Below are 22,144 nucleotides of genomic sequence, written 5' to 3' on the forward strand. Positions count from 1 at the left end.
ACTTTCCTGACTCTAAGTCTGCCCCTTCCACCAGCAACGCCCCGCTCCCCCACGTGCTCCTTGCTCATCACACTGTTTTGTAATTGCTTCTCATTTGTCTTCTCAGCCAGGCTCTCTGACAAGAGACTCTACCTGTGATGTTGGTCATTGCAGTATGCCCGGCACAGGGCTTCATACACAGGAGGCTCTCAAGCAAAGGTTAATTCAGTGAATGAGTGAGAAATGCCCACAGCAGTGATAGCATCTCTGCACCTTAGACACACATTGCTTAGTAACCGTGTGTAATTGTATCTTGTGCTGCTTCTTAGGCAGTAACAATCGCTGACACTTTTCTAACTCAATCCTCACAACAACTTTCCGAAGTAGGTACTGAAGTAGGTACTATTAGTGTCCTTATTTGAAAGTAAGGAACTTGACATTTAGGGAAGTTAAGATACTTTCTCAATGACACAGCTGGTAAAGTGTTGGAGCAGGATTCAAACCCGGGGGTCTGGCACCAGAGCCCCTAACCCTACAGGACGATGCCTCATGACTCAGCCATTCTGATTTGCGGTTGTCTCTCGGACTTCGTTCAAAATTAGCCAACTATCTGCCCTTAGCAAGTATGGCAAAGAACAATCCATGCCACCTTCAATAAACACCTATCATGGTCCTGTGTCAGGAGGAGCTGCCGCTCCAAGTGAAAACCACAGCACAGGTAGGGAGACGCGCTCCTTGTCTGGGGCATCATTACCATCATCACCACAGCTTACCATTTTATTGAACATATTCAATGTCCAGGCACCGCGGCAAACCCCTTCCACACCCCATCCCACTTAACAACTAGGTTTAACCTTGTCTTTTGACTTCTACTGCATGCTTTTCTGAGTCACAGTGGCTTGACTCAAACTTAAAATAGTCATCAGAGCTCCACTGCAATTTGGAGAGAGACCTGCCCAACCCCCTCATTTTCAGATCTGGGAACTGAGACTCTGAAAGGTTAAGTGCCTTGCCCAAGGTCGAGCAGGTGGTGGTCCAGCTGGAGCTGAAAGAGGCCTCCTGAACCCAGGTTCAGAGCTCTTGACAGGACGCCGTTACAGCCAATCACCTTTACTCAATGCACGTAAATGAAAAAGCATCACGTCCCTTTTTAAATGCACTTATTTAATGGACAGTAGTTATTACTGCTCAGGATTTATCATCCATGATATGCTCTTCGATAAATCGTGCCCTGGAAGTCACACTTTTTGCATCCCTTTCGAGGCGCACTCCGCGGTTACGCAGGTGGCAGGGGAGACGCCCGGGCCTTTTGTGACTGGGTGGCTAGGGGCCGGGCGGTCCGCTGACTGTTCATGACAGCCAATCAGAGCTCAGAGCCCCAGAGCTGCACCAATCAGAGATTACCGGAGCCTGAACAAGGGCCAATTGCGGGCTCCAGAACAGGGTGAGCGGCGGACCGCGATCAATCAGAGGGGAGCAATGGATCGCCGATGCCCAATGAGCGGCCTTCAGACCTCGGTCGCGGGCGGTGCTGGCGAGAGTCCCGCTGGCCGGCCAATCAGCGGGCGAGCGGCGGCCGGCGGGCGCGGGGTGGGGCGCCTGGGGGCGGGGCCTGTCTGCGCGGCCGAACGGTGGGCGCTGCGAAGAGCAAGTGGGGTAAGGAGGGCTGATGACCCGGGTCCCGGGTGGGGCTGGGCGCGCGGGGGTCTGGGCGGGGGCGCGCGGGGCAGGGGCGGGGCCACGGGGTGCAGCCGGACCGACCCTCCGAGCTGCGTGATGCGGCAGGGAGAGGTGAGGGGCTGAGTCCCGGTCTGGGGAGGTGGCCTGCTCCGGCCGGAGGGCTGGGGGAGGAGGGGACACTGTTGTCATGGCGACGCAGGTGCGCAGACGTGCGACCCTTTTCAGCCCCGGATCGTGCGCACACCTTAATCCGCCCGCGTCTACCTCGCCCCAAGCGGCCTCCATCCTCCCTGCGACCAGCGCAGAAATAACCCTCGTTGGCAGCCGACTCTGCGCCGCCACAGCGTGGCTCCCCGACCCCCTCTCCCTCCCGCAGTCTCGTCGCCGGCAGAGGGATTAAGCTCACCCTGCGGCACTTGGTACAACAGGCCTTTGCGATTTGGCCACCTGGACCAGTTCGCGGAGTGGCCACAGCTGGGGTCCCGCGCGGCCGCCTCGTTTCTGGGGACTGGCACCGTAGAGATGACGCCGCCTGGGGGACCTGGGGGATCCCCCAGAGAGATTTTTTAAAAGGCATCCAATGTAGAGCCTTGTGCATAACATGTACTTAGAGAATGGGTTCTGACTGGATAAATCAAGACCACAACGACAGCTCTATTCCGTGGACCATCGCTGTCCAGTAGAAATAGGCAGCGATCCACATACTATGTAATTTTACATGTTTTAGTAAGCACATTAAAAAAATAAACCAGTTAATTAATTTTTATATCTTTTATTTACCCAGTATATCCAAAATATCAATATTAAGTATAATCCATATTAATTTAATATTATTAATTGACTTAATTAATTGATATTAAATTATTGGTAAGCTATCTTATATTCTTTTTTTTCCCATACAAAGCCTTCAGAATCCGGTGCGTGTCTTACATTCACAGCACATCTCAGTTTGGACCAGCCACATTTGAAGTGCTCAGTGGCCCCATTTGTCCTATGGCTACTGTATGAGACTACACAACCATAACCATTTCTAATAAGTGTGTGTTGTTGCCAAATACATGAAACTCATCAGTGTTCTTTGAAGCCCTCTTGTTACAAGGAGGCAACAAAAAACATGAGGCAGGGGCTTTTCTTCTCAAGGAGCTCCCAGTCCAGTTGAGAAAATAGACACTCAAAAATTAAGTGGAATTTTAAATGGATATGATTCAGGCAGTAGTAGAGATGACAGTATATGATTAGCTGACAAATGAGATGGCTGATAATTACCCTTGGGAATTCTAGGGAGGGATACTAAGGGCTCCTGCAGTAGCGGAAGACTTGAGTCTCGTCTTGAAAGGTGGGTAAGAAGGCTTGGGCTGCTGGACAGATGGGGAGGGGGTTTTGGTTGACTGGAACTGATCATAGCTTCTCTTGTTTTTAGAGTTGAGCATTTGCAGAGGCTGTCGGACGGAAAAAGACTTTCCTCTCTCACTGACAGTCTCCACCATGATTCACAGCCTTTTCTTGATCAACTCCTCTGGAGATATTTTCCTGGAGAAGCACTGGAAGAGTGTGGTCAGCCGTTCTGTTTGCGATTACTTTTTCGAGGCACAAGAGCGAGCAACTGAGGCTGAAAATGTGCCTCCAGTTATCTCCACCCCTCACCACTATCTCCTAAGTGTTTACCGTCACAAGATCTTTTTTGTGGCTGTGATCCAGACGGAGGTGCCACCTCTGTTTGTCATTGAGTTCCTTCACCGAGTAGTGGACACGTTTCAGGTGCGTGAATGTGAGGAAGTTCGTCCTTACAAAGTGTCTTTATAGTTCTGTTTCCATTGTTTTCAGCCTCAGTGAAGGAACTTAAAAAAGAAATTAAAACTCTGACATTGCTCACTTCCTCTCCCATCTGGTAAGACGCTTCTTTCTATTTATTGAACGGGCTGCATCTAGAATGACAGGTTGTATACTTTTGAACCCATTGCCTGGGAAAGCCACCCTACTTGGTATGATGGTATACAGTCATTTCAGTTCTAGAGATTGGAATTGTCTTACATTTTGTTCACAAAGCTGAGGAGTTTCGATTTTTTATTTATGGTAGACTTGATGTTAACCATCGTTAACGACATTGCTTTGAGTTGCATCAAAAAGTGATTCACTCACCCTGGCAGGGATAATTTGGGAACCCATTCTTCAGCTTGAATTTGGGGTGCTCATCCACAGCATATGAGTACCAGTGACGGGCTGTTTTGCAAACTTAACATTGGAAAATCTTCTGTACCTGTAAAAACTTAAGTGACACATTTTCCAAGATACAGTTTTCATTTCGAGTTTTTCCTTCAGGAATAGATTTGGAGATCTTGGGGCGTGGGGAGGTATGTCATACCAGGATGTCAACACCCTTTATGGCACAGGATTTTAGGCTGCCCAGACTCTGGATTCAGACATTCTCTCCCTAAAAGGATTGCTCAACTTCTAACGGTTGTGGTTGTTTGCATAACTCAACGATCCATGAGAATCAAGGGCCCTTTGGGTTAACTTCTGTGTCATGTGAGGCCTGGAATTGGTCACATGAATACAGAAATTGTGGGATTGGAGAAGAAGAGAACAAGCACCCAGACATTACGATAAAAATTAAAAAGCAAGTCAAAGAGTCCTTTCATTTGCCCTCAGATATAGATCACATGTTTAGAACAGTTTCATCCCCAAAGAATATACATATATTTATATTTTTTTCCCCAAATTCTTTTCTGGTAGTTCTACTCTGGGATTCCAGTGGCATACTTGTTCCATCACACAGTGAAAACCTGAGAATGATAAACCCCAGTACGTGGAAGAACTAGAAGAGCCCAGCAGTTTTGATCTTCAGCCGCTTGAGCTGGGCCTTGTTAGGATTTCCACAGGGATGCTTTACCCCGTTAACAGTCTGCTCCCTATCTCCGTAGTGATATGATGTAACTTATTACAAGGCAGGAAGTGAGGAATGTTGCTTAATCTAGTTGAAACCACAGAGGAATTGGAGAAAACATCAAGTGGCTACTTTGGAAGGCTGGGACTTCAGAGCTTGCCATTTTGGAAGCATTTGTTAAAAGTAAACGGACGCATCCTGATTTTAATGTCTTATCTGATGTGTGTTCTCTGGCTGCGTTCTTTCCCTCATAGTGGAAAGAGCTCCCGCTATGGAAGTGCACGCACTTTGCTGTGGCGCTGGGCCTTGCTCACCAGTCTCTGCCAGCTGCTGATTGAGAAAATTACATTCTGCCTGATTAGAAAATCGAGGGAGGTGTTTTTTAAAGTTTATTTTATTGAAGTATAGTTTTACAATGTTGTGGTGATTTCTGCTGTACAGCAAAGTGATTCGGTTATATATATACATATATACATTTTTTCTTATTCTTGTCCATTATGTTTTATCACCGGATAGTGAATATAGTTCCCTGTGTTACACAGTAGGACCTTGTGGTCCATCTATTCTCTATATAAGAGTTTGCATCTGCTAACCCCAAACTCCCAGTCCATCCCTCCCCCACTTTCCCTCCCCCTTGGCAAGCACAAGTCCATTCTCTATGTCTGTGAGTCTGTTTCTGTTTCATAGATAAGTTCCTTTGTGTCATATTTTAGATTCCACATGTAAGTGATATCATATGGTATTTGTCTTTCTCAGTCTGACTTACTTCACTTAGTACAATGATCTCTAGGTCCATCCACGTTGCTGCAAATGGCATTATTTCATTCTTTTTTATGGCTGAGTAGTATTCCATTGTATGTATATATACCACATCTTCTTTATCCATTTATACATCAGTGGACACTTAGGTTGCTGCATGTCTTGGCTGTTGTGAATAGTGCTGCTATGGACCTAGGGGTGCATGTACCTTTTTGAATTATAGTTTTGTCTGGACATATGCCCAGGAGGGGATTGCTGGACCATATGGTAGCTCTATTTTTAGTTTTTTGAGGCCCCTCCGTACTGTTCCATAGTGGCTGCACCTGTTTACATTCCCACTGACAATGTAGGAGAGTTCCCTTTTCTTGAGGGAGGTGTTTTATTTATTTTTCACAATAAAATCATTCTTGAGAAGGAAATGTATAACTTTTCCCCCCCTACAATCCTCATTTTTTTAAAGAAGAAATCTCTTTGTTTTAGAAACACATTCCTGACTCCTAACTGCTCTTGGATATTGGAATGTCTCTGACCGTTGACATCATCTGATGTAATTTAGGTCATATCTGGAGTCTGTGTTCCGTTTTGGATGTCATAATTTGAGGAGACTATTGGAAAACTAGAGCAAATTCAAAGAAATGGCAAGACAGTGAAAGCATCTAGAAACCTTACTGTAGCACGAATAGTGGGAGGACCAGTCAGGGAGTTCGGCCCTGTGAAGAAAAATGCAAGTCACATCTTGTCCTGGTCTTCAGATCACTAGATCACTGTGGGGCTGTTATGTAAACCTGTTCTGTAAGGCAGACCTACGAAGCAAATTTCAGTTTAGCAAAAGAAGGAACTTTCTAACAGTCAGTGCCACCCGTGAATAAAATGGGCTTTTTCTCAAAAGGGGTGAATTTCCCTCAGTGGATGAAGCCCTAGAGGGCGTCTGAGAGGCCCAGCAGCAGATTTGCTGGCACTGCCAGGAGGGGCACGCCAAGAGGCGACAGCATTTCTCTCTGCATCATTTCATTGCCGCGCACCACAGTTTACATGGTGCTTTGTAGTTTACAAAGCATGTTCATACATGTTCTCAGTTCATCCATCAGGCTGAGTTTTTACAACCCTGTGCATCCCATGTTATTATCCTGATTATACTATGAGAGAAATCAAGACCCAAATTAGTCAGCATGACTTAATCTAGTAGGTGACAATTAAGATTATTACCCAGGCCTTCTGATTTGGAATCCAGTGCTTTTTCCACAACCCAGACAATTTAGTATCTAAGTTTAACCTTTGTTAATAAAAGGACAAAGTGTTCCTAGAATCCTAGCATCTTGGAGCAAGGGGATCCAAAGAGATTTTCAGGTGTGCTAGTTCACCCCCTCATTTCATTTTGTTTCTCTCTCAATTCTTTTTTGTGTGTGTGGTACGCGGGCCTCTCACTGTTGTGGCCTCTCCCGTTGCGGAGCACAGGCTCTGGATGCGCAGGCTCAGCGGCCATGGCTCACGGGCCCAGCCGCTCTGCGGCATGTGGGATCCCCCCGGACCAGGGCACGAACCTGTGTCCCCTGCATCGGCAGGCGGACTCTCAACCACTGCGCCACCAGGGAAGCCCTCTCAATTCTTACTTGCTGCATGAATGTTAAGGAATAGCACAACAGTAAGGGTTAAAAAAATTTTCAGGTCCAATGTATGTCATACCAGGTATTATCACTTTGCATATTTCTTTCAAATTCATGTTCATAAACACATATAATAGTCTAGATTCAGTTTTGTATTCTTCATATTTTATTAGTTGAAGAAACTAACCCAAAGAGAGTAAATGACTTACTCGAGTTTATGAAAAGTTATTAATGACACTTGTGGAAAAATCCAGTCCGGTGTTCTTTCCACCAAACTGGGCCTGCCTAAGAGAACCATGGTTATGCTTCATTCACTTATTTTAGAAGATGCCAGAAGCACAGAGTAAACACGTGTGGGCAGGGCTCGATCCTTGTTCTCTGGGAGCATTCCTTGACTCATCACAGTCTCTGAGTGACAAATGTATACACGTATTGTATTTTCATCAGGATTATTTTGGAGTCTGTTCAGAGCCAGTGATAAAAGACAATGTGGTTGTGGTTTATGAGGTATTGGAAGAGATGCTTGACAACGGGTTTCCATTGGCTACCGAGTCGAACATCCTCAAAGAACTGATAAAGCCGCCCACTATCCTTCGAACCGTTGTCAACACCATCACAGGTACGAGGGGGACCCCAGGGAAAGCTGCCACCATCCTGGGTGTGGCTTAGCCTGCTGTTGTGCATTGTTTTGAGTGCTTGTCTTTGGGGATCTCAAATGTCCAGGTGCTTTAATTTTATTCTTTACAGTCTTGGAATATAACATGAAATATATTTTTGTTATATAGAAAATATTCTGACTTCAATGATAGAATGAGCTGTTCTCCTTTAAAAATAATTTGCCTGATTACAGAAGTAGCACATGATTATTGTAGGAATGTCAGAAACACAGAAAAGCACAAAAAACATGAAAATTTCTCAGTCCCACCACACTTTTAACATATGGTGTATATCTTTTATCTTTTCTAGACATCAGGATAATAGATGGACAGGTGGAATTTTTTAAAACAACTGTTGTGTGTGTATATATATATATATATATATATATTTTTTTTTTTTTTTTTTTTTTTTTGCGGTACGCGGGCCTCTCACTGCTGCGGCCTCTCCCTTTGAGGAGCACAGGCTCCGGACGCGCAGGCTCAGCGGCCATGGCTCACGGGCCCAGCCGCTCCGCAGCATGTGGGATCTTCCCGGACCGGGGCACGAACCCGTGTCCCCTGCATCGGCAGGCGGACTCTCAACCACTGTGCCACCAGGGAAGCCCTGTTGTATATTTTTAAACTTAACTTTTCATCATTGTTTTGTGAACATGTTCCCATATGATAAATATTCATCTACATCATTTTTGGTGACTTTACAATTTTCTGCCATATGGAATAGATCCCAGGTCATTTACTGTGTCCCTGTTTATGATGTCTCTGATTTTTTGTTCTTTTAAATGGCAAGGAATTGGCATTCTTATGCCTAAATCTTTGTGCACATCTAGAATGATACCTTTTCAGTACTAGGAATGGAAGTGCCAGATCAGAAGGTGTGCGTGTCTTAAGGACTTTAATGCATTGTGCCATATAGCCCCCCAGAGAAGTTACGTCAGTTTATACTTTCAGTAGCAATTATGCATCCTGGCCAACTCTATTATTATCGTTATTAATTATTTTACAACTTTGGCAATTGGATAGTTTGGTGATATCTTGTTATTTCCAAACTTGTTTTTTATTACTAAGGAAGTTAAAACCTGTTCAAGTGTTCACTGACTGTTTTTCCTCTATTGTGATTTACTTTTTCATGTCCTTTGCCCGTTTTTTTTTTTGTTGTCGTTGTTGAAATGTTTTTCTTTTTTCCTACTAATTGAAAAGTATCCCTTTCATTTAAGGATATTAAACTATCATATATACTGTAAATACACATGCTAGTTTGCAGGAGTCTCTGTGTATTTTGAATGCTCTGTTGTAGATGTTTTCTCACATCCTGCCCCTGGTCAGTTAACATTGTTCAAGGTGGTGTTTGTTTAGCCACCTTTAAAGTTTTTTGATGTAGTCAAAATAATCATTCTGCTTCATTAAGGTTTTACATTTTGGGTCTTGCTTAATATATAAACAAGAGTTTTTATGGAATTTGACAAACTGAATGAAAAATACATTTTAAAAAGTAATTACAGAGGGGTTGGAAGAATTTGCCCTGTCAAATATCAAGACATATTTAAGTTCACTTGGTACATTAGACAAAAACTCATAGAATAGATATACTTTAAGAGCCAAGACAGTTTGGGGGAAAAATATTTTTTTAAAAAGAGCAAGAGAAAAAATGTGTCCTATCAGAATCAAGATATATTATGAAGTTTAGGTAATTTTTAAGATATAGTATTAGCCCATTAATAGACAAATAGATGATTGGGATAAAATAGAAAGTCCAGAAACAGATCCTTTTATAGGAATTTGGTATAGATAAATGTGCTCATATATCAAATCCATGGACTGCGGGCCAGTTGTTAAATATATTGTATCAGGGCAGTCAACTTTGATACAGAAAAGAAATGAAGTTCCCCTACTCACTGTATATACAAAATAAATTTTAGCTGGATCAAGAATTAAACACAAAGAAACTTTATAATTGTTAGAAGGAAATATTGGAAAATGTCTTTTTGATCTCAAAGAAGGGAAAGTCTTTCTTTTAAAAAAATACATTTTCTTCTAGTTCTTTTATGATTTTATTTTTAGATTTAATTCTTTAATCCATTTGGAAATTGTCTTGGTGAAGTAAGGCTCTGTGTTTTTTTCTCCAAAACTGTCAAGTTTCCCTAGCACTATTTATTGAATACTTTACCCCTTTTCCTCGTTTTTTTTTTAAGTATGCATGCATCCATTTTATTTATTTATTTTTATTTTATTTATTTACTTTTGGCTGTGTTGGGTCTTTGTTGCTGCACACAGGCTTTCTCTAGCTGTGGCAAGCAGGGGCTGCTCTTCGTTGTGGTGCACGGGCTTCTCACTGTGGTGGCTTCTCTTGTTGCGGAGCACGGGCTCTAGGCGTGCGTGCTTCAGTAGCTGTGGCACGTGGGCTCAGTAGTTGTGGCTTGAGGGCTCTAGAGAGCAGACTCAGTAGTTGTGGTCCACAGGCCTAGTTGCTCCATGGCATGTGGGATCTTCCTGGACCAGGGCTGGAACCCGTGCCCCCTGCATTGGCAGGTGGATTCTTAACCACTGCACCACCAGGGAAGCCCTCCTCGTTTTAAAATGATATTTTTATCTTGCACTAAGTCATTATTGGATTTTTGGTCTGTTTTTAGGCTTTCCTGCCTTATAACCATACTGTTTTAATTATTATAGCTTGTTGATATGTTTTAATACATAGTGCCTCTTTTTAAGAAAACACATTGTCAGGTTTTTCAATATTCTGGGCTCATTTAAAACTTTAAAAGCTTTGTTAGTGACTGAATCACTTATAAATACTGTGAAGTCATTTTCCTGAATCTCACTTAAATCTAGAAAAGATCTCTGAGAACCAGCTCTCTTAGTTGAATTGTTTTGTAAAGCTGCTGACTATATGTGTGTTTAATGTTTCCTTCTTTATATTAAAAAGATCCAGGTTACATTAGAAGAAAATAGATTTTAAATTAGTTCTATTTCAGAATTTCAGTATAGAACCTTTGAATTAAAAAAAAAATTTAATACCTGTGGGGAAAAAAACAAATCAAGGAATCAACTTACAATTCTTACAGACAGGGAACGATCTGATTTATATTCTTTTCCTAAGTTCCAGTATTGGTATAAGAGAGATTATGTTTATGTATACATTTTAATACCTGGCATAAATGTATCTAAAAACCTGCTTCAAAGTAGAATACTGTTTTTACCCATGAAAATTTTATATCAGTATGTAGATTACCATCCCTACCGAAAGACAATGCATTATTTAAGCTGCAAGCTATTGTGCAATTTGAGAGACCAAGTTCAGGTTACTTTCAAAACCAAAATATGATATCTGTTTCTCAGGTAACTTGTTAACCTTTATTCTGCTTGAGGAGGCAGACCAGCTGGTGAAAAGTTTTTAAAATAGATTAGGTTACCAAGATAGAAGTTGGGAAAGCTATAATCTTTTTCTTGGAAAAATTCTTCAATTAAGTGCATGCATAGCGGATGTATAGAAACTTTTGGGGAAGTGTTCTCTGGTTGTTGGATAATCAGTTACATCTAATTATCAAATATTCATTGTCTCAGGAAGCACCAATGTGGGTGACCAGCTTCCCACCGGGCAGCTGTCTGTGGTGCCTTGGCGACGAACTGGGGTGAAATATACCAACAATGAGGCCTATTTTGATGTGATTGAAGAGATTGATGCCATCATTGATAAATCAGGTCAGTGCTTTCGGCTTGTTCACAGAACTATGAAAATACAAAGAGGCCCCTTTTAGATAGTGCTAGCTAGTACCAGAATTACCCCCCATTCAAGGTCATTCATTTTAACTTAGTGGCTATTTTGTGTCAAGCATTGTGTATTAGGACTGGACTGAAGTGTTATGATGTAGATGACATGATCATACATATAGAAACTTCTAAAGACTCCAACCAAACACTGTTAGAACTAATAAATTCAATAAAGTTGCAGGATACGAAATCAACATGCAAAAATCAGTGGTGTTTCTATACACAGACAATGAACTATCCAAAAACGGAACTAAGAAAACAATCCCATTTACAATAACAACAAAAAGAATAAAATACTTAGGAATAAACTTAACCGAAGAGACTTATACACTGAAAATTACAAAGCACTGATCAAGGAAATTGAAGAAGAGCAGATAAATGGAAAGACATGCTTTGTTCATGGATTGGAAGAATTAATATTGTTAAGATGTTCGTAATACCCAAAGCAGTCTATCCCCATCAAAATCCCAAATGCTATCCACAGAAATATCTCAATGGCATTCTTTACAGAAATAGAAAAAACAATCCTAAAATTCATATGGAACCACAGAAGACCTCAAATAGCCAAAGCAGTCTTGAGCAAGAACAAAGCTGGAAGCTTCACAATTCTATATTTCAAAATATATTACAAAACTACAGAAACCAAAATGTATGGTAGTGTCATAAAAACAGACATGTATCCCAGTGAAACAGCATAGATAGCTCAGCAATAAATCCATGTGTTTACAGCCAGCTGGACTTCAACAAGAGTGCCAAGAACGTGCAATGGGGAAAGGCTAGTCTCTGCAGTAAGTGGTGTTGGGAAAACTGGATATTCACATGTCGAAGAATCAAGTTACCCTTATCTCACACCACATACAAAATGGATACAAGACCTAAACATAAGATCTGGAACCATAAAACTACTAGCAGAAAACATAGGGAAGAAGCTTCTTCACACTGGTCTGGGCAGTGATTTTTTGGATATGACACTAAAAGCAAAGGCAACAAAAGGAAAAATAGATGAGATGAGATTGCATCAGGCTAAAAAGCTTCTGTACAACAAAGGAACCAGTCAACAGAGTGGAAAAGACAACCTACAAATGAGAGAAAATATCTGGAAACCATGTATCTGATAAGGGGTTAATATCCAGAATACACGAGGAACTCATACAATTTAATGGCAAAAAACCCCAGATAATCCAACAAAAAAGTGGGCGCAAAGGATCTGAAGAGACATATTTCAAAAAAAGACATACGAATGACCAACAGGCATATGAAAAGGTGTTCAGTGTCACCAGCCATCAGGGAAAAGCAAGTTAAAACTACAGTGAGAGGGCTTCCCTGGTGGCGCAGTGGTTGAGAGTCCGCCTGCCGATGCAGGGGACACGGGTTCGTGCCCCGGTCTGGGAAGATCCCACATGCCATGGAGCGGCTGGGCCCGTGAGCCATGGCCGCTGAGCCTGCGCATCCGGAGCCTGTGCTCCGCAACGGGAGAGGCCACAACAGTGAGAGGCCCGCGTCCCGCAAAAAAAAAAAAAAAAAAAAAAAAAAACTACAGTGAGATACCACCTCACACCTCACATCAAAAAGACAAAAGATGACACGTGTTGACAATGATGTGGAGAAAAGGGAACCCTGTACGCTGCTGGGGGGGGATGTAAGTTGGTGCAGCCACTATGGAAACAGTACGGAGGTGCCTCAAAAAATTAAAACTCCCTTATGATCCAGCAATCCCACTTCTGAGTATAGATCCAAAGGAAGTGACATTAGTGTCTTAAAGAGATAATCTGCACCCCGTGTTCACTGCAGCATTATTCACAATAGGCAAGATATGGAAACAAGCTCAGTGTCTGTTGATGGATGAATGGATAAAGAAGATGTGAGATAGACTCACACGCAGGAATGTTATTCAGCCATAAAATGAAGGAAATCCTGCCGTTTGTGACAACGTGGATGGACCTGGAGGACATGATGCTAAGTGAAATAAGCCAGGCACAGAAAGGCAAATATCGCATGATCTCACTTATATGTGGAATCTGCAGTAGTCAACCTCATGGAAGCAGAGACTGGAATGGTGGTTACCAGGGACTGGGGGAGAGGGAAGTGGGGAGATGTTGGTGAAAGGGTACAAAGTTTCACTTACACAGATGAAAAAGTTCTGGAGATTTAGTATATGGCACAGTGACTACAGTTGAGTACTTTTTTTTTCAGTGTTATTGAGGTGTAACTGACAAAAAACCTGTAATTGACAAAACTAAGATACTTAGCATGTACATTATGGTGATTTGATATACATATACACTGTGAAAGGATTCCCTTCATCGCCTCACATGTGTATCCTCTACTTGAAATTTGCTAAGAGTGCAGGGCTTACGGGCCCTCACCACCAAGAAAATCTAACTAAGTGTGTGAGGTGATGGATATGTTAATGAGCTTCATTGTGGTGGTCACTTCACAGGGTATATGTGTATCAAAACATCCAGTCGTACACCTTAAATATATACACTTTTTATTTGTTGATTATAACTCAACAAAGCTGAAAGAAAAGCAATAAGAAAAACGTGATGCAGACCAGTGCTCAGCTTACACTTCCACTGGTTTTATCCTCTCGAGTGAAAAAGAAAAGTAACAACCTGATCTCCTGTTGATCAGATTTCCTTTTGGAGGTATTTGACTCTCAATTCTCATGGCAGAACTACAGTTGTAATCACTAAAATTCAGAGAACCTTCTTTTCTATCCATTGGGATAGGTTGATGTGACTACAAGTCCTTGGAGCTTAGAAATTTAGAGAAAGTTCTCTTCACATGAGTGAACTCAGTCATCCAGAAAGTGCTTACGGAGAACCAGTGGTGCTGTACCTGAGTGCCGGATCATGGGCATGTGATGGTGACTAAGACAGGGTCTGTGGCTGCAGGAAGCTTCCTGAAAGTCTAGCGAGGGAGAGAGAAAGGGAAAAAGATGGAGCATAAGAGAGGTCCTCTCCCACCCAGGGCAAATTGTAAAGCTAACCAACGCTTTGTCAGGAGAATGAGTAGGAGTTAGTAACACCTACGTGGATTTGGGAGCAAAGCAGTGCAAACACTATAAGATGAGTAAAATATTGTGGGGAAATAAAGTAGTGTGATTGGATTGAGAGGTGTTCAAAAAAGAAAAGTAAGTGATGGGGCTTTAAAACAAAGTAGGCACAGCAGCTTTTCATATTAGCCCCAAGCTGGAAAGGACCCAAATGTCCATCAGTAATACAAAAGATAAAGAAATTTCGATATGATCACACCATGGAATACTCTACGGTAAAGAAAAAGAATGGCAGGTACACCTGACAGCATGAATGAATCTCACGGTATTGAGCAGCAAAGTCAGATGCGTAAGATCATATACACTTCTATGACGTTTGAAAACGTGCAGCTTAATCTAAGGTAATAAAAGTCAGGATTTTAGGGACTTGGGTGAACTGGAATGGGCAACAGGAGTGTGCAGGGATGCCGTGAGGGTCCACAAATTGACGCGGGTGGTATCTGCATAGGTGTGAACATATTTAAAAATTCACTGGGCTGGACATTTTTTTTTTTAAATTTTTGGCTGTGTTGGGTCTTCGTTGCTGTGTGCGGGCTTTCTCTGGTTGCAGTGAGCAGGGCTACTCTTTGTTGCGGTGCGCGGGCTTCTCATTGCAGTGGCTTCTCTTGTTGCGGCGCATGGGCTCTAGGCACATGGGCTTCAGTAGTTATGGCACGTGGGGTCAGTAGTTGTGGCTCGCAGGCTCTAGAGCACAGGCTCGGTAGTTGTGGCGCACGGGCTTAGTTGCTCCACAGCATGTGGGATCTTCCAGGACCAGGGCTCGAACCCGTGTCCCCTGTATCAGCAGGCGGATTCTTAACCCCTGAGCCACCAGGGAAGCCCTGGGCTGGACATTTAAGATGTTTGCATTTTACTCCAAGTTTGCTCTCAATAAAAAAGTAAAAAAAACCAAACCCAAGAAGCTCTAGGTGGCCAGATGGTGAAGCATCTTGTATGCCATTTTAAGGAGGACCATTTGGAGCAATGGAAGAGTTTTAAGCTGGGAATAATTTGGCAAGGTTTGTCGTTGAGAAGTGTCCAACTGGCTGCTGCGTGCAGTGTGGTGTGGAGTTGGGGGGAGTCTGGGGGCAGGGAGGCGGGAGGCTGTGGTGGAGTCCAGGCCAAGGTACAGATTCCGTGATAGTAGTGAGGATGGAGAGGAGTGGAGAAGTCACGGAAAGAGGGGATGGAGCGTTGGCGGGATATGGACGCCAAGGGGGCGGAAGTCATCAAGGACGCATCCGTGTTTCTGGCTTAGGCAACAGGATAGATGGTTTTATCATGAAGCTGAAGGAAAAGCGAAGTTGCAGATCCAGGACTGAAGATAAGGGACTCGCTTTTGGACACGTGGAGCTTGAAGTGCCTCAGGCCTCTGCAGGTGGAGCAGTCCCGTTGGCAGGGGTGAGGCTGAACTGGAAAAAGGATTAGGAAATAATTGGCCATCAGTGGAAATGGAAGCCTTAGGAAGGAGGTAAAGTAACCCAAGGAGACCGTGTCAAGTTCAAGAAAAGAGAAGTTCAGAACTGTGATAAGATGGGGACATGTAAAGGATGTCCAAAGAAACCTGCGGAAGGCACGAGAGAGAAGAGCTAGAAAAACAGGAAATAGGAGCGGTTAGGAGAAAGGAACACTTGAAAGAAGGAAGTGGGCACAGGGCCCTGCAGCGGGGAGAGCCTGCAGGGTGAAGACCAAAAGTATCCATTCCATCTGGTGGCAAAGCTCCTTGGTGCCCTTAGGGAGAGCAGTTTCTGGTATGAATTTAGTGTTCTGAGCCATTGGTTAAGGTAGCGGTGTTCTGTTTGATTCTGGCACTAGATTGAAGACTCCGTTAGGCTAGTAACTGTCTCACCAATCTTTTATCCCCACTGCTTCATTAGTGTCTTGCGCTTGTTATGCAGTCGATGAAGGTTTAGAAGGAGGACAGATGGACTGGGTATGTGATTTGGATGGATGGATGGATGGATGGACAGAAGGAAAGAAGAAAGAGCGGGGGAGGGGAGGAAGAAGGAAGGGAGGAAATAGGGTGGGAGAAAAAAGAGAAAGTTAAAGAAGGAGGAGGGAGGAGGGATGTTGGTTGGGAGGGACAGAGAGGGTTTTACCTTCTTTCTGTCTTATTCTGTCTCAGGGTCCACAATCACTGCCGAGATCCAGGGGGTTATCGATGCCTGCGTCAAGCTGACCGGGATGCCCGACCTTACACTTTCCTTCATGGTAAAATCCTGGGCCAGAGATTTAGTTTTTGGGAAATGAGATGCTTCTGGAATGACAGAATGGTGGGAAGGGGATGGGACCCGAAGAAGTGATCAAGGACAACCACAAAGCTCATGTTGGGCTTGAATTTCCTAAAAGAAATGACAGAATCTGTGTGTGTGTGTTTCAGTGAGAACAGCATCTGAGTTACTTTCCTGAAAGAAGTGCGGTGTTTAATTCCTGCTTGTTGCTTTCCCTTGCCTGTCACCCAGAACCCCAGGCTGCTGGATGACGTCAGCTTCCACCCCTGCGTCCGCTTCAAGCGCTGGGAGTCCGAGCGCATCCTCTCCTTCATCCCGCCCGACGGCAACTTCCGCCTGCTCTCGTACCACGTCAGTGCACAGAAGTAAGCAGCCATCGAACCACAGGGTGGAGTGTGCGTGTGCGTGCGTGTGCGTGCATGTGCGTGTGTATTTGGAAACAGTGTCCATGGTGATGAAGAACTCAGGCTCTGGAGTTCCCTGGGCTCCGGGTAACTAATTGGGTAACCTCAGGCGACTTGCTTATCCTTTCCGTGTCTGTTTTCTTACCTAAGAAAGTTGAAGTAATAAGTAATGCAGTAATAAGTAAGTTGAAAATCATAAAAGTACCTTGTTATGTGGGTTAAAGAAGAGACTCTAAATAGTGCTTCACACAAAGTAAGTGCTCGTTAGGTTTACTGCTGTAAGTTTTATTGTTGTTATTATATATATAATATATATTATATTATATTGTTATTATATATATTATATATATATATTATATATATTACATATATATATGGGAACTTTTTCTTTTCTCAGATTGGAATCTGAGAACACCTGTATTCAATCCCCTCCACTCAAAAAAGCCATGAATGGTGCTATGAAAAACCATAAAATCCAGTGATTTTTTGGTCTTGCACATTCTCTTTACTATGGAGTCTGAGGGCTTTTAGGGGAAGGTGTATAGTAGAAGGTATGCAGACTGAAGAGAGCTGTGGGACCTCACAGCCACTGAAGCCTTCCTGTGGGATTCGGAATGAATAATTTAGGGAAATGTCTGAGCGCCTGAGGGCAGAGGCTCTGGAATCAGACTGCCCACACTTAAGCCCCACCCGTAGTGCTTATGATATATGACCATGGCAAGTTAGTTAACCTCACTTACGTATGAGGATGTCAGTATTCATGACATCAGGACAGAGGCAGTGCCTGCTTCATACTTACAGGGAGGATTAAATGAGCTAATAGAGAGAAAACCTTTAGAGTAGCGCTGGCCGTAGGAGGCGCTCCACAGATGCTAAGGATGGCTACAACTTTAGTATCATCCTGTAGCTTCTGTGTTTCCTCTTCTGTCAGATGACAACCCTACCCCTTAGGGTTTTTTAAGGATCAAAGTCAGGTAAAAGCACTCTCTAGAAATTGTAAAAGCTCCGTGAGGTATGAATATTACCCTCCCAAGTACAAATAATTATTGGTCACATGTCACAAAGTAAAACACAGAAACGTGGTTTTTGTTTGCCCCGCCTTTTTCTCATAGTCTGCAGGGTCTGCGCCTTGGTTTTGTTGATATCATTCAAAGAGTCATTAGAGGGCTTCCCTGGTGGCGCAGTGGTTGAGGGTCCGCCTGCCGATGCAGGGGACACGGGTTCGTGCCCCGGTCCGGGAGGATCCCACATGCCGCAGGGCGGCTGGGCCCGTGAGCCATGGCCGCTGAGCCTGCGCGTCCGGAGCCTGCGCTCCGCAACGGGAGAGGCCACAAGAGTGAGGGGCCCACGTACCGCAAAAAAAAAAAGGAGTCATTAGAAGAATTAGTTTACTTACTAGTCAGCATCTTAGCTTTACAAAAAGAAAATAATTAAAGATGTCTAGAGGGTTTTTCTGTGCTTACTTTGTAAGGTGAGGGAGGAAAGGCTGCCAGCGGGGCAAAAAAAAGGGAAGTGTGGCCATTTTTCCGGTACATTAACGACACGGGCTTTTTGTCTCTCTCTTTTCCAGCCTGGTGGCGATTCCAGTTTATGTCAAACATAACATCAGCTTCCGGGACAGTAGTTCTCTCGGCCGCTTTGAAATAACGGTGGGCCCTAAGCAGACTATGGGGAAGACCATCGAGGGGGTGACGGTCAGCAGCCAGATGCCCAGAGGCGTCCTGAACATGAGCCTCACGCCGTCTCAGGGCACGCACACGTTTGACCCGGTCACCAAGGTAGGAGAGTAAGCGGGAGGCTTGAGCTGCCCTTGTTATAAATAGCAGGAACTCTGCAGGATCCCTTTATATCTTGCGGCAAGGGGAGATGGATCAGAGGGACGTGGTTTAGGACACTGAGATAATTTATGGTAACAAATAGTATCCTCTGCTGGGAAACACCCTGGAGGCCGCTAGGAAAACTGTGAACAGACACCCTGAGCTCCGGCGCCTCAGATGAAGGTTCCACTGTTAACTTCTTTCCTGTTTCTTTGGAGATGCTGTCTTGGGATGTAGGAAAAATAAATCCCCAAAAGCTCCCCAGTTTGAAGGGGACCATGAGTCTTCAGGCTGGAGCTTCCAAACCCGATGAGAACCCCACGATTAACCTGCAGTTTAAGATCCAGCAGCTGGCCATTTCTGGTGAGTGACACCCAGCCCAAGGTTGTGGGGCGGGCAAGTGGCCAAGGCAGCGAGCGACATCACAAAGCCTCCCTGTCTGCAGAGTTGTGTTTCGTTACCGGATACGTGATCTTTAGGCAGATCTTTCCTAGCACATTTCTGGAGAAAGTCCGTAATCCTCACCTCAAAGTTGGCTTAAGTGACGTGAATAAAAGCGTCTGAGACACATGTGAGAAGGAAACGGTATCGGAGACAGAAGCGTTCACAGGACGAGGCTGAGTCACCCTGGGCCTGCTGATTGGGGTCCCAGGGCTTTCAGTAGAGGCATGTGTCCGCATTCTCAGCTGGTGACTGAAAGAAGAATTCCTTTCCCCCAGTTTCAGAAGATTTCACAGGTGCTGTTATCATTGGGAACCCTCGGGCCAATCCGAGTCATTGACTATAGTCTACACCCCGCAGGTTACCCCTTAGCGGACGTTTACTATGTGCCAGGCACTCGTTTAAGCTCTTTTCATCTATTTTCTTATTTAGTCCTTAGACCAACCCTTTCAGATGGATAGGAGATGACTTCAGCTTTATATGAAGTTCCTGTTTTTTTTTTTACCAACGGGCCTTGTCTAGTTTAAGTGATTAGAATTCATTTAAATGATAAGCTCTTTCATCTTAAAATACTTAATAAACTTTAAAGCTCTGCACAGTATAAAATGTTCCTTTCTTAGTATAGTGAGAATATTTAGCAAGCACCAGGTATTAATTCATCACTTTTCATCATTAATTTATTCATTTAGTTATACCTTTATTTGATTATGAATTTGTTAATTTTGTTATTATTAATTCATATGTTCAACCCCATAACTTGAGAAAAATCTGGAGCGGTCTTCATTTTCCCTTACCCTCATTTCAGCCTGCGTGTAACTTTCTGCCCTTTCCACTTGAGGAATAGGTCTCCGAATAGGCTAGCTTTTCATTGGGGCAGGGTTTTATTTTCAGCCTGTATACCAAGAGTGAAGTATCTGTCGGCTGCGTTTAAGTGATATAAGTAAGGGCAGGTATTTTCCAGTTCACTGTTGCAGCTTTTTCTAGCCCACGGATCTCTTTGAGTTGAAACGAACCTAAACAGTTCTTCTACCTGCTTCTTTTGAATAATGCTTATGTCTTGTTCTTCCTTCCTTCCAGGACTCAAAGTGAATCGTCTGGATATGTATGGAGAGAAGTACAAACCCTTTAAGGGCATAAAATACATGACCAAAGCTGGCAAGTTCCAAGTTCGAACCTGAAGGGAGAGTTCTGCAAAGGGAACAGCCACGAACACTTTTTCATTGCTTACTTGTCTAAAAGTAAAAACTGTCAGCCCTCTCCTAGGTCACTGCCCACTCTGGACCACCTGCTCCTGTATTCCCGTAGCTTCAGTGCCCCGGAGCTAACAAAGGGAGGCCAGGCCGCCAGGGAGGCCTGCGCAGAACCCACACACCAGCAGCACCAAGTCAGTTCTCAAAGCAGAGGCGTGCGATGCAGGGGGAGGTACTTGATGCCGTATGTAACTACTTGTGACATGGTTACCACAGGAAGAGACCAGCATTTGTTAACTCGCTTGGCTTTAATTATCTTAAGCCAAGGAAAGACGTCTTTAGTTTTTTTTTTTTTAATTTATTTATTTTTAGTTATTTTTGGCTGCGTTGGGTCTTTGTTGCTGCGCACGGGCTTTCTCTGGTTGAGGCGAGCAGGGGCTACTCTTCATTACAGTGCACTGGCTTCTCACTGCAGTGGCTTCTCTTGTTGTGGTGCACGAGCTCTAGGCACACGCAGGCTTCAGTAGTTGTGGCACACGGGCTCTGTAGTTGTGGCTCGCGGGCTCTAGAGCGCAGGCTCAGTAGGTGTGGCGCACGGGCTTAGTTGCTCCGCGTCATGTGGGATCTTCCGGGACCAGCACTTGAACCCGTGTCCCCTGCATTGGCAGGCGGATTCTTAACCACCGCATCACCAGGCAAGTCCTGTTTTTGTATTTCAAGCTGGGAAGAAAGATTAGAAAGAGCAAGCTTGGAAGAAAAGGACCGTTAGCCAAGGAAGGGCCGAGGAAGGCTCTGTTCTCGGGGCGGCGTGAAGCACACGTGCGCACCGCACACTGAAGTGAGGAAGGCGGGAGGAGCTGTCCAGCTCCACCTGCAGGGCGGCTGGGAGGAACAGGGTTGAGTGACTTTCTTTTTGACCCATCTGCTTTCATACAAACATAAAAATTCGTACTTCTGGAAATGCACTGGAAACTTCTTAAATTCGAGTGCACCGTTGACTCGGAAACCCCAGGAGAATCCGATTTTCCCTTAAAGACTACGGTGCTCTCCGACCGGTTTTCCAATACTGACCGCTGCATGCCTCCAGCACGTGGCCTGGCATCTTCAGCGAGGATGAGCTGCCCTCTTCCAGGGGGTGTTGCCTGAAATGCCTCTTTCCCTAACCCCCCAACGGCTCCACTCACTTCACTCTACAGAATTCCTGCTCCCCGAGGAGCGCTTCAGAGAAGCCGGTCCCATCACCCCCAGGGCAGCAGGTTGTGTGTCATGGTATCGGAGTGTAGATGGCCCCCTCATGCCACCTCTGTGACCCAGTGGTTCCTTGTTCCTGTCTGTCAGCGCCGCCCTGGTGCTGCAGTCCAACCTTCCCGTCTGCAGCTTTTCCAGTGGTGACCCTAAGTGAAAAGGATGCTGACCGCTGAGGGCACGGCCAGTCCTGGGAGCTGCCCAGGAAAGTGATTTCCTCGGAGTCTCTACTATATATGTATTAACAATGTATATCGACCAGTCGGTTTTTGTTTTAAGACAAAAAAATCTCCTGAATCGTTGAATAAAACTGATGTTGTAGGAAGATGGGCTGTGTTGATCCTGTGTAGCCTGGTTTAAGAAACACGGGCAACTGAAGGCAGACCTCAGGTGTCCCCAGCAGGGAATTTTTACTCTAGTGTAATAGGCCCATTACCCATTGAAATATTTAT

The 22,144-nt window shown here is 44.3% G+C and overlaps 1 protein-coding gene across 2 annotated transcripts; it reads left to right on the forward strand.

Moving 5' to 3' along the window:
* The first annotated feature begins 1,578 nt into the window (after positions 1-1,578).
* On the forward strand, positions 1,579-22,007 carry AP3M2 (adaptor related protein complex 3 subunit mu 2). 2 transcript variants are annotated; one of them, XM_060085848.1, is made up of 9 exons: positions 1,579-1,635; positions 3,080-3,417; positions 7,354-7,525; positions 11,121-11,258; positions 16,490-16,575; positions 16,827-16,960; positions 18,570-18,777; positions 19,035-19,179; positions 20,335-22,007. In XM_060085848.1, exons 2-9 carry the CDS (start codon positions 3,145-3,147, stop codon positions 20,433-20,435), a joined length of 1,257 nt encoding a protein of 418 aa, XP_059941831.1. In that variant the 5' UTR covers positions 1,579-1,635; positions 3,080-3,144; the 3' UTR covers positions 20,436-22,007. The 2 variants fall into 2 exon arrangements, with proteins under 2 accessions (XP_059941831.1, XP_059941830.1); XM_060085847.1 differs by lacking the exon at positions 1,579-1,635 and adding an exon at positions 2,962-2,995.
* Positions 22,008-22,144: the final 137 nt, after the last annotated feature.

Source organism: Mesoplodon densirostris, chromosome 20, assembly GCF_025265405.1.
Source record: "Mesoplodon densirostris isolate mMesDen1 chromosome 20, mMesDen1 primary haplotype, whole genome shotgun sequence".
Lineage (NCBI taxonomy): Eukaryota > Metazoa > Chordata > Mammalia > Artiodactyla > Ziphiidae > Mesoplodon > Mesoplodon densirostris.